Source organism: Poecilia latipinna, unplaced genomic scaffold (assembly GCF_001443285.1).
Source record: "Poecilia latipinna isolate Pla-1442-1.1 unplaced genomic scaffold, P_latipinna-1.0 Scaffold3570, whole genome shotgun sequence".
Classification (NCBI taxonomy): domain Eukaryota; kingdom Metazoa; phylum Chordata; class Actinopteri; order Cyprinodontiformes; family Poeciliidae; genus Poecilia; species Poecilia latipinna.
This window is the reverse complement of record NW_015116186.1, coordinates 1-20,702: the sequence shown is the minus strand read 5'-3', so window position 1 is coordinate 20,702 and position 20,702 is coordinate 1. Positions and strand designations below refer to the sequence as shown.

The 20,702-nt window shown below is 37.9% G+C and overlaps 2 protein-coding genes across 3 annotated transcripts; both read left to right on the top strand.

Annotated features, from left to right (window-relative positions):
• Nucleotides 1–4,097: 4,097 nt before the first annotated feature.
• Nucleotides 4,098–14,278, top strand: LOC106941255 (perilipin-2-like). The gene is made up of 8 exons (XM_015024208.1): nucleotides 4,098–4,247; nucleotides 9,234–9,321; nucleotides 9,537–9,732; nucleotides 10,112–10,194; nucleotides 10,774–11,005; nucleotides 12,088–12,428; nucleotides 12,791–13,009; nucleotides 13,695–14,278. Exons 2-8 carry the CDS (start codon nucleotides 9,253–9,255, stop codon nucleotides 13,815–13,817), a joined length of 1,263 nt encoding a protein of 420 aa, XP_014879694.1. The 5' UTR covers nucleotides 4,098–4,247; nucleotides 9,234–9,252; the 3' UTR covers nucleotides 13,818–14,278.
• A 1,692-nt stretch (nucleotides 14,279–15,970) lies between these two features.
• Nucleotides 15,971–20,196, top strand: LOC106941253 (AN1-type zinc finger protein 5-like). Of its 2 annotated transcripts, none has more exons than XM_015024206.1 (4): nucleotides 15,971–16,094; nucleotides 17,210–17,408; nucleotides 17,692–17,803; nucleotides 19,998–20,196. In XM_015024206.1, the coding sequence occupies exons 2-4, from the start codon at nucleotides 17,249–17,251 to the stop codon at nucleotides 20,179–20,181; spliced, it is 456 nt and encodes a 151-aa protein (XP_014879692.1). In that variant the 5' UTR covers nucleotides 15,971–16,094; nucleotides 17,210–17,248; the 3' UTR covers nucleotides 20,182–20,196. The 2 variants fall into 2 exon arrangements, with proteins under 2 accessions (XP_014879692.1, XP_014879693.1); XM_015024207.1 differs by lacking the exon at nucleotides 15,971–16,094 and adding an exon at nucleotides 16,230–16,328.
• The last annotated feature ends 506 nt before the right edge of the window (nucleotides 20,197–20,702 follow it).

Here is a 20,702-nt window from a genome sequence, read left to right as displayed (position 1 = left end):
ATCAGTAAGTGGAGCAGTGAGCACAACAAATGTGGAGTCAATCAGAACCGTTTGATCTATTCCCAAAACACCTTCTACTCCGTAGATTAATAAAGCAAACATGAACAGGAACAAGTGGATTTCATTAGAGGATAATTGTTCTGCTTCTTTGATTTTGCCCAACTGCATTTCAGAAGTGCTTCTTAATGGTGATGGATTTCTTGTTGAAAGGGTCAAGGGTTAATCACCACTTCAAAGTTCTTCAAAGACCTAAAATCACATCTGGAATTTGAGCATCTTGAAAGTATACGTTGTTCCTTTAGAAATCTTCACCTCAATTTACTGAGGCTTTTGAGAATCTATTTTCAGCTAAAATAGACCGTGGATCATTTTGGTTGGGCTGATCAATATGAACTAGTCTAAATGCTGTTCAATAGCTACAAAAGACAATTTCTGTTTATTCTGGCAAAGAACGCACAAACCACCTTGTGACGAAATCTATACAACTCAATTTTTTTATGTTCTTGTCTCAATTCCTTGACAAATGTTATTGAATTTACAATCTAATGCTTAGTTGCTGAGTGGTAAGTCTTTGAAGGAAGAAAATAGAGAGTGGAGGCAGAAGGGAACGTTCATTATACTCTACGGGATTGAGGCTTTTCCTCTTATTCACTAATCTTCTGTCACCAGTTCACCAGAACAATTCTGCTCACAATCAGCTGGTCCACTGAAGCAGACTTATCAGTAAAGCAGTAACAGATGAAAACCTTTAGGCAAAAAGTTGGCAGAGGAAAGGAGTGTGGGAGCACTGGCACCGATCATATGAAGCTGAACTGCTTAGTCCGTCACAAATGTAAAAATAAATGTCTCTTTTACTTCTGTGACATTATATTTAGAAAAGAACATTTTTAATTGAAGTCAGAGAGAATAAAGCTTAGTCTTAATCAAACAAAACTTTAGTCAGTAAAAATCATTTTCTTTGCTAACTGCCTCAAAAATGGCTTCTTCCTCTCTGAGTGGCCTTTTAGTTCTTGTTGGTTCAGTAGTCGTTTCAATATTAATAATGGTACTCTCTTACCATTTAATCCAGCATCTTCCCAAGGTCTAATAATTAATCATTTTGGGTGTCCTAGCTGACCTAAAATAGGAAAGGCTTCATCTTAAAATAGTTAGGCACAGTGACTTGGATAAGTAACTTTAGGCTGATTACTGGTTTGAAAATAATGAGTTAGATTAAACTGGTCATATTGGCGTAATGTGTTACTGGTATAGACACCAGACCAAAATATATAAAAATATATACACACAGCGCAACTATAGAGATGTCTCACAAAACGTGAGCACACAAATCACATGCATCAGAATATATGATTTAAAAATGAGATAAAATAGAAAACGTATGAAGAATATCAAATGTCACATTTAGGCTTTAAACCTTTCAAGGTAAGGTGTTTAACATAGAAATCCAGAAAGATTCACATCCAACCAGTAAGACATTTAATCATCCCATCTCTAAAGATGAAAACGTCTATTCCAATGCATGTGTAAATCTTCATAAGTCTGGAAATGGCTACAAAAAATAGTTGTCACCTAAACTTAGCCATGTATACAGTGAAAGCAATAACTTTAAACCATTCAAAAGTGCAACTGTGCCCAATGAGGCTAGACAAGAACCCGGGTTTATCTCGCCATCATTCACTGTGAGGATCATGGTGTAAGAGGGAACATCTTCTTTAAAGGTCATTGAAAGGGAACTGCAGCAAAAATGTTGCCAAGGCTCAGTGTTTTGTTTTTTGGGGGTTTTTTACACCAGAAATGCAGACAAATTGTGAAGAGTCCTGTGTGTTAGAAACCTGAAGGAGACACACAAATTAGATTTAGACAGCCCTCCTCATGCTGTTCCCCTCATTCTGCCAAGTCTAGCCTCCTGGTCTGGTTTTATAACCTGGGAAATGAACCTGTAAAACACAGTCACAACTGCACCATTTCAGTGAATGTTATCAGTTTTCTTTTTCCAGAAGTCTGGTAGGAGCATTTGGAAAAATTAAACTGAACAAATAATGAATACTGTAATGAGTTGAAAGATAAAAAAAAAAAATCCCTCTGAATGAAAGGCATAAGCTGATAGTCTTCTTCTGTCCTCAGTCAGGGCAATCACTGCAGCTTTTCTGTGAGTTAACACCATCCCAGTGTTTTCAATGCTCCATGAGTTAACACCATCCCAGTGCATGTTGGAAACGGTTATAATTAATGCAGTACTTGCTACAGCGTGTCCTCATTCGTTTTCCATACCCCCAGTTTTCAAGCATATATTTAAATATTTTATTTGTTGACATGAAATGAGCTCCCTGCTATGAAGTTGTGGTGCATCTGCAGAAAAAGAGATCCTACGAATGAAAATGAGATTTAATCTCCATGTGGGTGAGGCTGTGGAAATAAGATCACTCAATGTGTAAAGACTGCCCTCTATAGGTCTTACACATCAACTGAATTCAGCTTGGACTGGACATATTCTCATGTCTGACTTTTCAGAGTGCTTCTGTTCATTTGTCCTCTTTTTGCTGCCTTCAACCTTGATAGTCAAAGAGCTCTTCTGTGTTCTTGACCTAAACTGCAATGTTGCAGGTTGTTGAAGTCATTAAGGCCACATGTTGGCCATTTTACAACTCAGACATCATGTGAGACGGAGCATGTCATAAATCAAGGCGCCAGTGGCGATAGAGATGACTGTTTTGTATTGTGTGTGGATTTTAGTGTTACAGCAATGATCTCCCAGCTTAACTCAGATGACCTTTTTCACTCACAAACATTAACCGTTCACAAAGTAAACTCCATTATCAGTTGGATGCAGTCTGACTGCTAGTCCTGACCTGAAAGACTCCTTCATATAAAGGTCTTTACATTTCCCAATCCACTGAGTTGTAAATTGTGTTGGTGTGTTATATCCTAAGGGGGAATTCGTTTTTTTTTTTTTTTTTTTTTTTTTGTCTGGGAGTTGCTCAGTGTGATGTGTTTGGGGAGTTTATTCAGACACTTAGGCATTGTGTTAAACAGGGATTTTGTTGTCAGTCTTGTTTTTTTTCTTCATTGAGCCAAAAAAGGTCGGCTTGGGGTATCCGCAAGTGCTCTCATTTTCTTTACTTCAGACCATAATGGAAACAATCTCAACAGTGTCGAAGAGCAAGTATTGAGCTGTGATGCTTTCAGTTAACAAAGAGCATAAGTATTTAAGTCACTGCTGCACACCACAGTGCAAGGAGAGCTCCACCGTGTTTTAACGTGGGTCTTGTGTGTATGCAATGTGTGTACACGCTATCAAAAGTACAAAGGACTGCTAGGGCTATATCTCTGCCAGAGCCAGGACCAAGTATTTGTTTTGTAAGCCAAAAGTAGGTCTCTTGTCTATTCCCTCAAATCTCAAGTCAAGTCCTAAGACAATGGCACACAAGTATTAAGTCAAACCCAAACTCTAAACTTCAAATTTCAATAAGTTATTTGACCTGATATGTAATATTGTTTGGAGTCTATAAATTGCTTTTAAAAAATACATTTTGTTATTTCCTTTTAAAAGCAGTGAAAATAAAGTGCTTTTGACATGTAATTTCTTTTTTACTTTTTTGCTGGTTGATGTTGTTTGCCACATCAACCAGCATCAGGTCATGACTTTCAAAATGTCAGAAAATTAGTGCTGATGTTGCTTTTCACAATAAATATAAACCGAAACAAACTGAACGGTCAGTAAATTGAGAAATAGTGAGCAGCAAAAACAAAACAAAAAAACTGGCTCTTTAAACAAAACTTAAATTGTGCTTGCATTAAACAACTACAATGGTACACACCTGACTTTACAATAATGCATGCATTATTGGATCATTGAAATAAGGAATCAAGTAATTTATGCAAGTCAAATTCCAGAATTACATCTAATTGAGATGCTACAACTTGACAGACTATCAAGTTTACAACAAATATTGTCTCTAGGTACCTTACAAAACAGTTTTAAAAAGCATCTAACGTGATGTTTTAGTGTAGTATTACCCACTCAATCAGAAGTTACAGGAAGTGCCATATGTGTGGTGCGTGTCATATCCGTGCTGTGATTTAATTGGCTGAAAGTTGCTAAAACATTTGAAGGCCCCGCCCCCATCCAGCATTAACTAGTTGCTCAACACTTCAGTAGAAAGACTGATAAAAGTTGGGTCCATTCATTGAACAGCATTGACGTCGCAGGTCACTACAGGCCAGAGAGGAACCGGTCCGTCAGTGAGGTCAGTGTTTTATTTCACTGTTTCGTTGTTTTAAAAGCTCCTCCAGAAACCTCAAATGCCCAGCTGCTGCTAAGCTAGCTATAATAACGCCAGCTTGTGTGACAAACAGGGCGTTGCTGTCATTTTCAGCCCGCCGATATTATGTGTTTTTTTTCAATTAATATTCCCTAACATATGTTCAGCTTTGGGTTTATGTCTAAAACGCTGATTTCAACATGTTAGCCACATTACCAATTCTATGTACTCATCTGGGTTAAAGTTCATTAGCCACAAAGTGAAAGGCGTGACAGTGAAACGCCAATAATAAGATAATCTTAGGTGCTAATTGTCTGTATTATTATTGACATTTAGAAAGATTATGTTAATATTGTTGTAGACGGGAATGTGGCAGTTATATTTTTAAGCAAAGAAATCTCAGTTTTTTAACAAATTGGTTTTATTTTATCCAGAAACATCTGAGCTTCAAATACATACTTAATTTTTTTACGGCAATCAAAAGTGAATGCCATGACTTTGGTAGAATATGGATTTCTACAGTGTAGTTTTTTTGTTTTGTTTTTGTTTTGATAAAGAAGCACCATTCAGGCTTTTACAGACTAAAAGCACTTTGAAATGCCTTGCTGTTGAAATGTGCTATACAAATAAAATTTGATTGATAATAATAATGTCCAGTTCTGCTTGAGGTTTGATCTGTTATTTCCAATTGACTTCCTGAAAGTTACACAAACTAATTTGTGGAGATGTTGTTTTAATTCTACAAGTAAATGTAACCAAGAAAGTGCTACGTGTTCTTCGATGGGGGTGGAAGTTTTAAAGAAACGCAAATGACTCCAATGATCCCAAATGATTGGTTTCTAAACTTTTCACAAATTTTAAAATTAGTGGTGTTAAATCTCTTTCCTGATATGTCACAAAGCCAAACAAAAAGTTAGGAGTAGACATTTATCATATGATTCATCATCATCATCATCATATGAGAATAAAAAACATCCTTTGAGTTTGTGATGCTGTGATAACAATAACACCTTTATGGTATTTGCTTTTGAAAGACTTTCAAAATATGATTAAGCACAATTATGCCGTTTTAACGGCACAGCTTTGCTACTTGGTGATATAAGTGTAGCAAATGGGGCTTATGATGAAGATGAAATTGTATTTCTTTTAGGGAGGGTCTGACTCTGTACATAGATTTATAGCACAAATATTCTTGGTCACTACTTTTATTGTACTCTCAATAAATGCCACAAAATATTGTAATTTTTCGAGTCCTTATCACCTGTCAGAGTTGCCTCCAAATGCTATTTGGAATGACGTTCAACCTGACTAAAAGTTTAATGATTTACTAATTAATGTTCTTGCTGATCAAGCTAAATATGGTTAATATAAGCTAATAATGCATTTCTCTATATTTGGCACCAAAACTGTAGAAGTACGTTCACTGAAGGTTATTGAATAATACTGTGTGTAAAATATTTTATTATTTTTAAAGTTTCTTTTTTTTGTTGTTTTTCTTTGCATTGCCCATCACTCAGTTCTCTACACTAGATAGACTTGTTGGATTTTTCAGTTTGGGGGAAAAAAACTTATTCTCCCTTCTTGAATCCCAACTTTTGGGGGATCTTTTTTTTCTAATGAAGTGAAAATTTAGACTTAATTTCTAACAGCTCAAACTGTGCCTATTACTAAGAACGTATATCTTTCTATAAATCTTTTTTTTTTTTTTTTTTGACGGGTACAGAAAAACCTGTTACATTTGGAGAATCACAGCTCTAACTAGCAAACTCGGTCTGTGTCTTTATGTTTTATATCCATGATAAGACCTAGTGAATCAAATACCCTAATAGAGCTCATAATCAGTGCTGGCCCTAATATCAAAGGTCGTGTTGAGTTGTGGGTTCAAACAGAGTCTAGCATTCTTTTCCTGACAGATTATTTGTGAGCTCTGTGAGGATTTTTAACATTCACTAGGTAGAGTGTTTGGCAGGATTCCTGCGAGTGTTTCATGGGAATCTGTTGTCGGCGGGCTGATTATTTATGAACAACTGACAACTTTTTTTCTCCTGGACGTCTCTCGTATCTCAAGAATATTTATCTCAGGTTTATCTTGTGCTCGACTTCAGCTCTGATAAAGTCAGACTTTGGTTTAGAATAAAGGCAGTGAAGATGTCACCGGCTGACACTTGGAAGAAGACCTGTTGCTCAACCAAGCTGTTGCAATAAAATGTAATCTTCCTTTGCTCTGAGCTCACAGAGGCTGTTGGAACGCAACAGTTTTGTGAAAACATCAGAGGGAATATTTCATCCCCTTTGACATCTCAAATATATGAAATGATTAAACAGCATCTCTTTATTAAAATCGGCTAGAGCTTCTTGCAGCACAATTTGCCTTCTCCTCGAGCAGTTCCTCTTGTCAGGTGGATGTAACGGGTCTTCGAGAGCATTTTCTTCTGGCTGATTACATGTTGCAGCTGGTCGGCCCACTCTTTCTGCTCAAACTCATGTCCTTCTGTGACTTATTTGTCAAAAACATCAGGCCAAGCCAGTCGAGCAGCTGTTAGCTGTGTCCCAAGACAGGTGAAGACAGGTGGAGTCCATTTATGTCTCTATGTGCCATCTGGTAGAGCAAAAATCAGATGTCATCCACATGTTCAGGGCACCAGAGAGACATAAGGTTGTTGCAGTAGATGCTCTCCTCTTTCTTTCCCTTTTTTTTTTTTTTTGCTGTGCCCTAATGCTAGGCAGAGATGAGAAAAGAGGAAATTAATCAATAGAAGGAATTGCCTGCTGAGGTTGGTCATGCGATTAGGCAAATTTTCTTTCTGGTCGTAGTTCGACAGAAACGCTGAAGTGATTCAACACCCGACTGCCTGGCGGTGAGTCATATCAAAATTCAACCAGAAACTGCTTGCTCTCTGACGTGTCACCTCACGCGCTCAGATGCAGACAACACCACTGGTTAAGAAGGATAGATGCCTCACATGCTACTGTCATTTTTTATTTCAGTAGAGTAACCTGATATGATCTTTTTCTCTGGTTAGCATCACTGATGAATGGTTTTCTTATGGCTACCCAAGACTTCAGTCCTGATACCTTGAGTTTCCCTTGTGTATGTTTAACGTGACTCTTGAATTCTACTGTTAATCCTCCAGTTTGATGTCACCAAATTTTGAAATGATCACCAATTGTGAAATTGATTGTTCCCCTCTTTCCTTCCGTTCTTTAATAATGCTTTGGACAGTTGTTAACCCAGTTTTCCTTTTGATATTTTCTTTGCTTGATGCATGCCAGTGATTTGACCCTTCTTACTAACGTCTTTTCCACAACCACAGGCTGTGTCTTTCGACACGCTTATTTAAGAAATGAGAAGCACCTCATTGCATCGGTTGGGGTTAAATAACTTGTTGCCAGCCGGAAGACGAACATTCATGCAGTAACTATCCAATATCTGTGCAAGAAAAATGGTGTAAGGAGGAGGAATGGTGACTGATTCCTCTCTTTGTATGCTTCTACCTTTATTTGAAATATTATGAAAGAAGGAGCAAGTGCTTTCTCATTAGCCAAAAAGGTTTTGCACAAGGTATTGACAGTTGGAGAACCAACAATTGTGACCCTGCTGATTTTTGTCAAGAACAGATGTTTCTCAATGTGGGATTTTTTCCCGCATAAATAAATGCAACATGTAGATCTTTAATATTGATTTAAAGTATCTAATGTGAGAGAGATCTATTTGAGAATAGTTGCAGTTTAAACTTAGTTTAATTATTTAGTGTACAAAGACATTGTTCTTTGTGCTTTTAAAATCAAATATGAAAATTTAAGTATTTAAGTTGAGTCAGAGGAAAGTGGATTTCCATCACCTTATATCTGCGCCAGCCGCCTTCGTTTAGACTTTTAACCTGAAACTGTTGTCAGCCACTAGGCGTCTGAGTCAGCGATTTTTTTTTTTGCTTGGAAATTGCTGCCACTCCTATCATTCCTGAAGGCTTGTTGACTTGTTGTTTGTCTGGGCAAAATGTGAGTAGATGCAGCCTCAGGCTTTACAATGGTGGAAAATGGTGGTGGTGTTTGATACGGGCGATTCTCGTGCTGTTGGTGAGCAGCATGAGAATTTTTTTTAAAAATGGCGTGTTGCATCTAAAATGACGACTTTTGTTGCCTGCTTGTAGAGTCAATAGGAATAGGGACTCCTTGTGTAGAAATGCTATAAGAAAATATTGCTTAAACCTGGCAGTGATGCTGATGCTGAAGGAATCCAATTCACATCTTCCGGTTTTGTGCTGAAGGGAAGTCGTGTTTTACTGTTTTATTTTAGTCTCTGGACTGCATTTGAGCAAATCTTGTTAAATCTAAAATACTGAAGCTGAATTGTATTTATGAAATCTCCAGTTTTATTTAAACAAAGCAAAATGTTTTTTTCTTTTTTCAAAAAGAAGTTGAACTACCTTAAATCAACAGATATAATGGATGGGTCACAACAAGACTGAACTATTTTTCTGGTCCTGGGAGCAGATTTGAAGATTAAAAAAAAAATGTTGGGCTTTTTTGCTTTTACTTTTTCTCAAAGCATTTCTTCTTCCTGTTTAAATTACGTTTTTGACTTTAAGCATGCAAATCACATCCAGGAACATACCAATAATGATATTATTTGAAAAAAATGGAGCAAAGTCAATGGGAAAATAAAGTTAAATATTTTAAATATCAAGTTTTATGGAGGCTTGAACCGTTTGTAGTGGTACTAGGCCCAGTTTTATTGTTTTAAACCAGTTTCATCCTTGTTGCATCATAGCGTTGACTAATGGATTTAACATGGCTGAGCTTTCTTTCTTCGTGCATTTAAACCATCTGACAGAACAGCTATTCCTGCTAGATAAAGTACATCAGCCACTTTAACAAAGACTTCCAGAGACGGAGCTGTGTTTCATCATGCACTCAGAGCAAAGTGAGGTGAATCTCAATTTCTAACTCTCTCTGTATTCTGTGTCAGAGATTGAACCCAGCAGTCACAATGGCAGACAGCGGGAAAACTAATGAGGCTGGAGCTGCAGCAACTGAACCAGCTAATGAAGAGCAGCAGGTGAGGAGCACAGAAACCCTCCGCCACACCTACTACAAATTATAACTTATTTTACGCTTGTAACATCTCCAGGTTCAAAAAAAGTTGGCGTAATAATGCAACTAAATGTAAATGAAAGCTTAAGAAATCCGATTTGTTTCAGAAAAAAAGTGTATTTTCCCTTTTCTTTTTTTTTTTTTCTCGAAGCGACCCTAATTGTTACTTTCTGGTTCCAGAATGTTGTTGCAAGAGTGAGCCACTTGCCCCTGGTCAGCTCAGCCTGTGAGGCTGTTTCCAATGCCTACAGCAGCACCAAAGACAACGTGCCCTTGCTGAAGGGGGTGATGAATGTTGCAGAGAGTGGGGTCCGGACTCTCGGAGCAGCTGCCAGCACGGGGTCCAAACCTGTTTTGGGCATGATCGAACCACAACGTAAGGTTCTCCTCTCCACAAAGTGTGATGTAATGTGTATGCAATAAAAGTTCCTAAATGTTCTCTGAAATCTGCCATTAAATTAAATGGGGACTATGGTTATGGGGGAAAAAAAAGTGTGAAATGAGCTTGAGTTTGGCCTGTTGCCTGAGAGTTTCAGGGTAATTTTTAAAATGAATTTCTGGAATCTGCTAAAAACAAACTTTGCACATACTGTATTTCACTGTACATTTCGTTGAAGCTCTTTGCTTCTGTTGTATTGTAAACAAAAATATGTATCTGTCCACATTAGTTGAGTCATTATTTTTATGCTGACTACAATAGTAGCTCTTATTATTTTTATATTTGAAGTAAGCTTCTATCCTGCATGTTGTTTCAGTTGCCACAGTGAATGAGTATGCCTTGAAAGGACTCGATAAGATGGAAGAGAAGCTGCCGATTCTTCACCAACCAGCTGACAAGGTCAAGAAGAACCTGTATAAATAACTTCCATACATCTCTTTTCTTCTCCTCTTCTAAGTAGATAATTTATAAACCAGTATATCGTCCCCTGAGAGGCTGCAGTGAAAACTGCATACTGGATCTTGAACTGCAGTTCCGTCAGGTTTTGGTCTGGACTTTGACTGGACCGTTGAAACACCATGACTGTTTCTTTTCAGCCATCCTGTTTTGCTAGTGTTCGTGGGGTCATTGTTCTGATGAGGATGTAGTCTCTGTCGAGCTTAATCTTGTTGACAAGATAGCCTCACGTTATATTATACATCCTGTGACTGTAAAATATGACAAAGCTACAACAGTTTAAAAAAAAAAATAGCTGCATTTTTTTTTTTAAATAAGCTTGTTTATCCAGTGTTTCATTAGTATTCACTAATGGCCTGTAATTTTGTTAAAATATCTTGAATATAATCTGAGCCCTAACTTAAAAAGCAGTGCATTTGTTTGTCTTTGTTTTTTTCTGTTTTGTTTAGATTTTTCTACTGGAGCTACATGCATTAAATTTTCATAATCTCTGACACCTTGTCTCTTCATTATTCCCCACAGGTGGTGTCAGACACCGTAGGTATGGTGTACCAGTCAGTGACGGGGGCCAAAGACGCGGTGCTGGGCGCTGTGATGAGTGGCGTCGAGCTGACCCGGGCGGCGGTCAGTGGTAGCATCAACACAGTCATGGGCACCAGGATGGGCCAGATGGTCAGCAGCGGGATGGGTCTGGCCCTCAGCCGATCTGAGGACTGGGTTGATCAGAACCTGCCACTTACTGAGAGGGAGCTGGGTCAGTACCAATGCTAAATGAGGAAATGATCGTGCCTCTGTTCAAAAACAGAACCACTGATGGCACATGTCCGCCCCTGCAGAGAAGGGTGGTCCGACGGTTTGATGATAATGACATCCTGATGTGATTAATAGGACTGTACACAGGACGGACGACGGGATTTTATTGCATTCAATTATGCTACGAGCTGATGTCATCAATGGTTGGGTGCTATTCATAGAGAGGAAGTCGGGGCATTGCTTTGAACTTGCCTTCTGTTCCTTTGGCTCACATAGTTCCTGTAATTTCCAGCACACAGTTTTGACACCTGCTACTGTGATGTCATACATTTGTGACAACTTGCAGTGCTCCAGGTTAGAAATGATGCTCATGGGGACATCGAGTGATTGTGCGCTGTGAAAATACACCCGGAAGCATGACGGCAGAAGAAAAGCACTCTGAAGTTTACCTTCAGTCAACATGGACAGGAATGTCAATAATTTGAACATTTCTTATTGGAGAGGTGGTAAAATGTAATTATTCAACAGACAATCTAAAAAAATGTTAAAGATATAAGTTTTAATTGAGATTTTTCTCTAATCCACAAAGGTTGAAATTAGATGTGCTTTAAAGCGCTTCAAATCAAACCTAACATGTAGTGACGTGGTAGACAATAAATTGTATTTGTTCCATTAAATAATTGCACCCTCAAACTATGGTGCAGAGGGTGCACCATAGTTTGAGGTGCACCCTCAAACTCAAAACACACTATATGTGTGTTTTCAAAATTAAGAAAACACACATAAAAGGTATATGTGTGTTTTCAAAATTAAGAATACAAAAAACTTGTGTGTGTATATATAGCAGACATAATGATATCCAGCTGCTGCCCCAAATATGAAAAGATTCTGAATATTGTATACAAGAAAAATGAGACCAAAAAGGTCTTTTAATATTGCCTGCATTAAATTCTGACTGTGGGGACATTAAATCTGAACTGTTAAACTTTTAACTCCATTAAAAATCAAATTAACAGCACTACCTTACATTTGCAACCATTAAATAAAGCATGTGACTAAGAGATTATTACGTTTCTCTTCCAGCTGCTGTGGCCGAACCTGCCAACGCTGAGGTGTCAACCACATCAGCCAACCCCAGCTACTTTGTCCGTCTGGGTAAGCTCTCTGCCAAGGTGCAGGAGCGAGCTCTGGAGCAATCCCTGGGCCGCGCACGAAAGGCCAGGGATGCCACCTACGCTGCGGTGGCTCAGATTACCAGTACCCTGGACTTGGTGGAGAGCGCCCGTGCCAGTCTGGGGACAGCAGGCAGTCAAATAGCAGGAGCTCCAGAACAGCTGCTGCAGCACTGGGCCGAGTGGAAGAAGAAACGGGAGGGGGAGGGACTGACCGAGTCGGAACCAGATGGGTCCAAGGATGAAGCCGAGGTCAGGATTTAACCATTTTTGAGTTTAATTCATTGTTTGGTTTTGTAATCTCAATGTACTTCCTCAAATACCGACACCGACTTTATGCCCTAAGCCTGAATTTGTATTTCAGAGTTTATAGCCTGATTTTAATTGACTGAAATGTTTATTTGGTCAGTTTTTTTTTTTCCAACTTTACTGTGACTTACATCTTATATTTCAATGGCTTTTTTTCATACTTACTTTTACTTTTTATATTTTAAATTAGTCTTTTACATTCAGATATTTTATTATCAACTTGTCTGAAACCCCTTTGCTCACTCTACCGCAGTAAACTCTGCAATAGAGCTGCGTACTGAAATGTGTTATTTTCACTCTGACAGCAGCTGGAATCGCGCGCCCTTTCTATGGTACGAGGCCTGAGTGACCAACTGAGGGCATCATGCTCAAGCGTGGTTTCCAGTGCTCAGGGTCTGCCAGGAACAGTCCAGGAACAACTGACCAGTGCGCGGGTAGCCGCCGAAGAACTGCAGTCATCGCTCAGAAACGCCAGCGCTCTCACTCCCGTCCTGCTAGAGCGAAGCCGCCATCACCTAAAACAAGTACGAAATTTTCCATGCCGTTTCAAGCACCGTTTTTGTATGCGTCAGCATGGGAAGATATGTCTGACTTATTATTCAACTTTTTTCCTTACTTTGCATGAGTACAGGTCTTCTACTATCTCCACACACAGGCTTTTACGGGTATCTGTTAGAATATCATCAAAAAGGACTTTAGGAATTTCAGTTTAAAAAACAATCTAAATTTATTACACAGTTAAGATGGTCTCTTCTATTAATATTGGTGGTTATAACTTGTCAATTATGGCTTCTCAGGAAATTTTAATATTCCAATACAACAAGATATTTATTAACGTTCCAGTCATACCATATATATTTAAATAGTTTTATGTAATGAACCCACCTTGTGGAGAGCGTCAGTGACTGCCTTCTAGACAACTGACAAATGCCAAAACAGAACATTACATTTTTGAAGTCATAAAAAAACAAACAAACAAAGATCTTTCTAATATTCAGATAGTTTAAGTGTAATTAATATATATTGATATAACTTTCACATTTGATCTGAATTGCTCAAACTAAATTTTTTGCTGCTGTTCTAATTTCTTGAGATGCACCTTACACCCTAAAGGTGTATAAGACTTAGCATGTCTCAATTTTGTCTTTCTTGTAGGAAAGATTAGCCTGTAGCTGTAATTTAACTGCTGTTTGTGTGTACCTTTCGTAGGTTCAACATTCACTGGATGGAGTCATGGACTATTTGCTACACAACACGCCGCTCAACTGGATCGTGGGACCTTTTGTTGCTCAGAAGACTGAGAGCGAACAAGGGGAAGTGCAAATGGAGTAGGCTAGCACGAACAACTTGCACTCAAGATTTTTTTGTTTTTTGTTTTTTTTGTCCTCACTTTTGTTTCTTTTTAACAAAAGCTTCCAGTATTTTGATGTTTTTTCAAGGAATATCCTCTCTAAAACACTGCATAATGTTCATTTAATCACATCTTTATGTCGATGCTTTTAAATGAAACTTAACTGACATTGCACTGATCACGCAGCATTTAACACGGTTGACATAAAAAGACGGTTTTCCTTTTATCTTTTACATTTGCACGTTTTTTTTCTTTCTGTCGAGTAATAACCCATCCCTTTTAAGATGGTACATTTGTTGACATTCCAGTCATTCCAACAGTAGAACCAGGAACAAGATGGAAGAGGAGTTGAGAGCACAGTTTCACGAGTTTATAACATTCACGGTTGTTCCATGTGAATGAGCTGTCACTAAAAAGTATTCAATAAATCTTGAACAGAAGACTGTCTCTGTGTTTCTCTTTAGTATTTATTCTGATCTATTAGCTAATGGTGGAATTATTGGATAAGTGTTGTGCATTGCTGTTTCAAATCTTTGAAGACCCTTCATAGAATGCTGTTGTATTTTAACTTTATTTCACCAAACATTTACAATTGTATTCATATCCTTGCATACACCAAATAAAGACGCACACCTTTAATTCTCGCTGTCTGAAGTTAAATCAGACCAAACATCTCTTGCTGTCAGTCAGAATGATCAAAATTATTTCTATTTGCTAAATTCCACAATAATGAAATAATGTCCTAGTGATCCATTTATTAAGTATCCAAAATCAGAAGTTTACATAAATTTCCTCAGTATTAAGCACAATTGTCCTTGAACTGTACAACTGTTAGAAATCTTTGCCCATTTGGAGGACCTGTTGAAGTTTAACTTTTCTTACTGATATCTTTGGATGTTGCTTCAATATGTCCACAAATAGTACTTTCCTCCTGGTACACTTGCAGCAATACAGCTCCACATCATGATGGTGCCACTCCCAGATCAAATGGGTCCCTTTATTCATCCAAATGTAATGATGGTCATTATGGCCAAACAGTTCAACTTTAGTTTTATCTCAACGCAAGACAAGTCTCAAAAAAATTGGTTTTTGTCCATCTGTGCATTTGCAAACTGCAATCTGTTTTTTTTTTGTTTGTTTATTTCTGTTGGAATAATGGCTCCTTTTGTGCTGAGTGGCAATATACAAGTTGCACATTTTTGGACCAATATGTGTATTTCTCCAGGACATACAACCCTATAACTCTTTCATGAGCAGTGTGATGGTTGGACATCATATCTATACTTGCATACTTTGGACAGATAAATGAAGCACTTTCAAGCATATGGAAACTGTTTCTAAGGATGAACCAGACTTGTCAATTGTCTTTCTGAGCTGACTTGTCTTGACTTGTTTTTGTGTCAAACAATAAAGAAATGTGTTCCAGGTGTGGCCTTCAAATACATCCACAGGTGTGCATTCAATTAACCTGAATATATCAATTAACCTATCAGACATTTTCAAAGCCTTGACATCATCTGGGTTTTCCCTTCATTATTTAATGATATAGCAATCATTCTGTATGTAAACTTTGCTTTTGAAGACATTAATAAATACATTTCTGACATTCTCACACTTGTGGCATTTAGGTGTGTATATTTTATAAACTTTGTATTTATTACCTCAGATGGAGTAGCTTGTCAACAAATAAGCAATTTCCCCTTGGAGATTAATAAAGTATATTCCATTCTGTTCAATTTAGCAAACATATTAAGCCTATATATTGCTTTCATAAGCATTCTATTGAAACATTTTTGCAAAAGTATTTCTGTTTATATTTTTGCTACCATTTGTTTTGTTTTTTTCTTTTAGTCCGTAAAATACGAAATTTGCACATGACCTTATATTTGTCTGACGTCATTTTAAAATATTTAATCAGATGTTATCAGTTATTCAGTGGCCTACTTAATTAGTTGTTTACGAATTACTTTTTAAATCTTTTTACTGTTTTTTAAAATATTTTTTTACTTGAAGAAAATATGTTGCTGTAGTTCTACTTTTTCTAAATCCATCCCTTAGTCAGTTTTAATAGCCTCCGTCCACAATCTTGTGGTTTCTGTTGGTTCTTAAGATCTGAATCGATGAGGATGACGTCATGGTCCCTGTTTCGAATGTCGGGAACGCGCCCTGGGTAGGAGGCCGCGCGTTCTGCTGGGGACACAACTTGTTCAAATCTAAAGCTCAAGGTCGTTGACAGCCTCCGGTACCTTGGATTTCAGGTACTGTCTTTATCCTAGAAAGGCATAGGACTGTCTCGCTGCGTATTACCAATTTTAAACTCGCCAGAAGAGTGTCGGGAAGCGCACTCGTTTAGGTTGACTATGCTAGTAGCGCGGCTAACGTTAGCCAGCTAAAGCTAGAGTTTATTCGATTAAAAACAACCCGGATTTGATTGTTGTTTGTTACCAGGGATACATTAGTTTTTATCTGTGTGAGTTCCTTTGTAACGAAAGGTAAACGTGTAAGTTTTGTTCCTCTTTTCGCGTTGGTATGTAGTGTCAGACAGATAAAACGGCCGTCGCGGCTGTTTGCTAATGTTACTGTTTGCTTTGAGCTATGCCAGTACTGGACGGCTGTTGTTTTCTACCACAGCCTGTCAGTGGGAAGTTGCTTAGCTTAATTTTAAGCAATCTTCCCTTCATAATTGCCGAATATTTAGTTATGTAAGAGTTTGGGGTATGTTTTTGAGTTGGTTTCGTAGTTGCCATGTCTTTCGGTGTTGTTCCTTGTATGGCAACTTTTTTCCTGATCTACATCTTGCTTTGCGGCGGAAGAAAGTGTAATCCATCAGCTAGCTGCTGTTTTCGCATACCGTCGCTCCCCCTTTAAACGGCAGCGGTGAACGACTCTTTTGTAGCTTTTGTTTGTTGATCCTTTCTGGTTCTTTCCTGATAAATCCTCAGCTTAATAGGATAAGCACTTTTTCAGGCTTTGCCTTAATACGTGAAAACGTAGCTCTGTTTTACTTTGATTATATTTGTCACCTGATCTGAAAATGTTACTGTTGTTGCTTGCTTTCTTTTTAAAACTTGGTTTGGATTCAGATTTTGCTTTATTGTTCTTTGATACCGTAAAGAGTGAACTGGACTTTGTCACTCAGTTATTGGTGTTCGCTGAACTTATAAATCTGTTCGGCTAACTTTTATGAAATTTAACATTCCAAAATGATATTGGACCGCAGTCATCTAAAACCCTGAATTTGCTTCAGCTCTGTTCTCATGCCGCAATGCCAATCTCCAAGCTCTTTTAGCTGAAAAATGAAAAAAAAAAAACTCATCTGGTTAGATGGGAACCGCTGGACAATTTTGACTAACTGATTTTCCCACATTTTCAGGAATATCCTCTCCCACCCCCCTTCCCCCTCTGTCAGAGCATGGCTCAGGAGACCAATCAGACGCAAGTGCCAATGCTTTGCACTATGGGATGTGGTTTCTATGGTAACCCCCGCACCAATGGCATGTGCTCTGTCTGCTACAAGGAACACCTGCAGAGACAACAGGGAGGGGGACGAACCAGCCCTCCCGGAGAGAAAGGTAGGACAGAAAACCTGCCAACAACTGGCTTCAGTCTGATATGGTTTGCTTTCAGGAGCTTCAGAGCTCCTGAATTTGCTAAAAGGAGTTGGAGAACAGCTGCCTACACTGTGGCATAAGAAAGCAACAGAGTGACATTGTCATGTGCTGTTTAACCTGAACTCAACTTACAATTGATCTTCTTTGACCAAGGCAGTGTGTTTTCTTTATCAAGACCCTTGAAATAAGAAAAAAAAAAATCTCTCTGTAAGTTCTCTGTTGTCACACTTTTCTTTCCACACAGCTGCTACATCACCGTCAGCATCACCAACATCAGCGAGTGTAACCGTGGAAGACACAAACTCAGAGCTTAGTACAGAAGCAGCAGGAACCCAAGCTGAGGAACAAACAACCAGGTATGCTGACAAACTCCTGGACCATTTCTCTGTCTTTTACATGTATAAAATTTGTCTCATTTATCTTGGCCCCAATATCTGTTCCTTTGATTACCAATACAACATGGGATGGTAAGCCTTTTTGTAGGCATAAAAATTGGTAAAACAATGTTGGCATGAAGGTTGAGAAGAAGTGTGTTTAAAAAAACAGCATATTTGAGTTGGTTATTGATTAGAATATTCTACCTTTTTTTTTTTTTTTTTTTGTTTTACTTTTTATAAAGTAATGTGCGACAGAGTATTAGGGCCTTTGTAGATCAAATAAAAAATAATGTGACCACGAATGACTAAATTTCTGCCAAAAACTCAGAAATTTCTTGATCAATTTCTCGGATTTACAAGAAAAGGCTTGGATATTCTCTATCAAAAGTTCTACATTTACAAGAAATGGCAATAATTTCCCCTTGATTAAAGGCAAAAATGTACAATGTTTAAACTAAGAAATTTGCAAGAAAGAAAAATATCTTGAATTGATCAGAGGAAAACTCAGAAGTTTAGTGAGATTATAAAGTCAGACATTTGCAACAAAACATGACAGAAGTCCTGGGATTGCAGTGGGGAAAAATTGGAGTTGTGCATCTGGATATTTTCCAGAGTGTAAGTGGGACATCTAAGCTCTTTTCCGGTATCGGAATATCTCTCGGGTGCAGAATCGACACAGCCATGCTGCAGCTTTCCTGACTATCCGTATCCCGTTGGAGGCGCTCATGGTGATTCTGCACCTGGGACGTGTCGTTTGGTACAGGAAGAGCCTGGATGTACTATTTACACTTTGGAAAATATCCAGATGTGCACCTCTTTAATTTGCCACTTCAGTCTTAGATGATGTCACAAATGTTTGACCTCAGTAAACCTAACAAATCTTTTTGGCCAATTTCTGGCTTCATAATGTCAGAGGATGTCTTAGTTTTATTGCTGTAAATTTATGTCTCTAATCTTGGAAAATTGTCTCTTTTTTCCCCCTCACATACTTGCTTCTTTACACATTTTTCTTTTCTTTTTTTTTTCAAAACATGTGGTCACACTAGTTCTTAAGCCTTTTCAAAAGTTTTTAAGTAGCATGCTTACTTATGAAAATCAAATTTAAGCAGTATTTAGATTGGTTGAGTGATACATTTGGATTTTTTTTTTGTCCTTTTGTTGTCAACTTGTAGCTTGCTTGTATCTAAATAGTTACAGCATAGGGAAAATACATGTTGTCTTTGTTTGGTTGGTGTATTGGAGGGTGTCAAACTCATTTTCATGTCAGACCACATCAAGACCATGAATGTCCTCTATGGGACAGATGTGACAGAATGCATAGATAAAACCACCAAATTACAAACTGTTACAATAAGTATAGCCTTTTCTGAATTTGAGTTACACTTCTAATATTTGTTTTCTATTCACAATGCTATGATATGTCCCTATACAAAATAATATTTCATCAAACAACCATTATCTTGAAGTTCTATTTCTGTGGGTCTCCAATTTCTAAAGGGCTACAGAAATACTAATATGTCTCACTAAGTTAGAATGTGGTGTGAAAGTGCACAATTTCTTGCACATTTGCATGTCAAGCCACTCTTGAACCATAGACGTCGTCAGAGGCGTCTCTCACCTGGACTGAAGAGAAAGCAAACTGGACTGTTGCGCAACGGTCCAGAGTCCTGTTTCCAAGTTGAAATAAATTCTGCATTTTATTTTGAAATTGAGGTCCCAGGGTCTGGAGGATGAGTGGAGAGGCACGGACTCCATGTTGCTTAGAGGTCCAGTGTAATATTTTCGGTCAGTGATGGTTTGCCATCAGTCATGATCATTAAAATGCCAAAAAAAATAAAAGCGTGAAATGCCTGAAATAACCGTTTCACTGTCTGAGACGACTGGAAAGAAACATTCCACTTTTGCTAATATTAAAATTTTTTTAGATGTACTAGCATTTGCCCCACAGGCCTTGAGTTTGACACGTGATGTATAACTTTACGATTGTGCCCTTATCAGATTTCGTGCAAGGAACTTTAATTGCAGCTTTGCTCTGGTTTTCATTTTATCCTCATTTTTCTGTCTTATCTGTCTCATCTTTCTGCTCCCTTTCATAGATACTCTTTCTCCATAAATCTTTTTTGACTATTTGATCTGTCTAATTTCAAACTGTGCTCCTGTTTTGTGGTGATAGTCCCAGTTCTCCGAGCCCAGTAACTCAACAGATGACAGCTATGAGCATCTCCCCAGACTCGGGGGCTGTAGACTCCGATCGAGCAGTGGTCGAGGAAGCGGAGGAGGAGGAAGACGAGGAGGAGGGCACATCCAATAGCGCAGGTGAGCATCACATAAAGGGTTTTCAAGAAAAGTCCTTATAGTGGTGTAAATGGGAAAAACATGTCTTAATTTATGCACTACTTTAGTATTCTAGTATTCAGTCTTTGGTAAAATAAATGTGTAGTTCTTAGCTTTCACTTTTTGTCTCAGACGATACTGCTTTAATGCATACTCTTTGAAACTTGTTAGTAGTCGTCATACTATTTGTATAAAGAAGAGTTAAATTCTTATGGTACTTTGCTTAAACGCTTAGTGATCTGTTTAAGCTCCTACCATTTTAAGCTTTAAAAAAAAAACAAATGTCCACTTCTACAAAATGCTATATTGACTCATGAAATTAATGCAGAATGAGATTGCTTAAACTACTAGATAAATATTTTATGGTTATTCACCACAAATACAATCCTGTTGCAAATGAGTAGTAATCTAGTGAAAGAATGTGAACTATTTTGATTTCATATCAGATTTTAGCTTTTTTTTTTTTTTTTTTTTTTTAAAAAAAAACCACCTGTCAAAAAAAATGTGTGAAATTTTTTTTTAAAATTTAATTTTTACTAAAAGA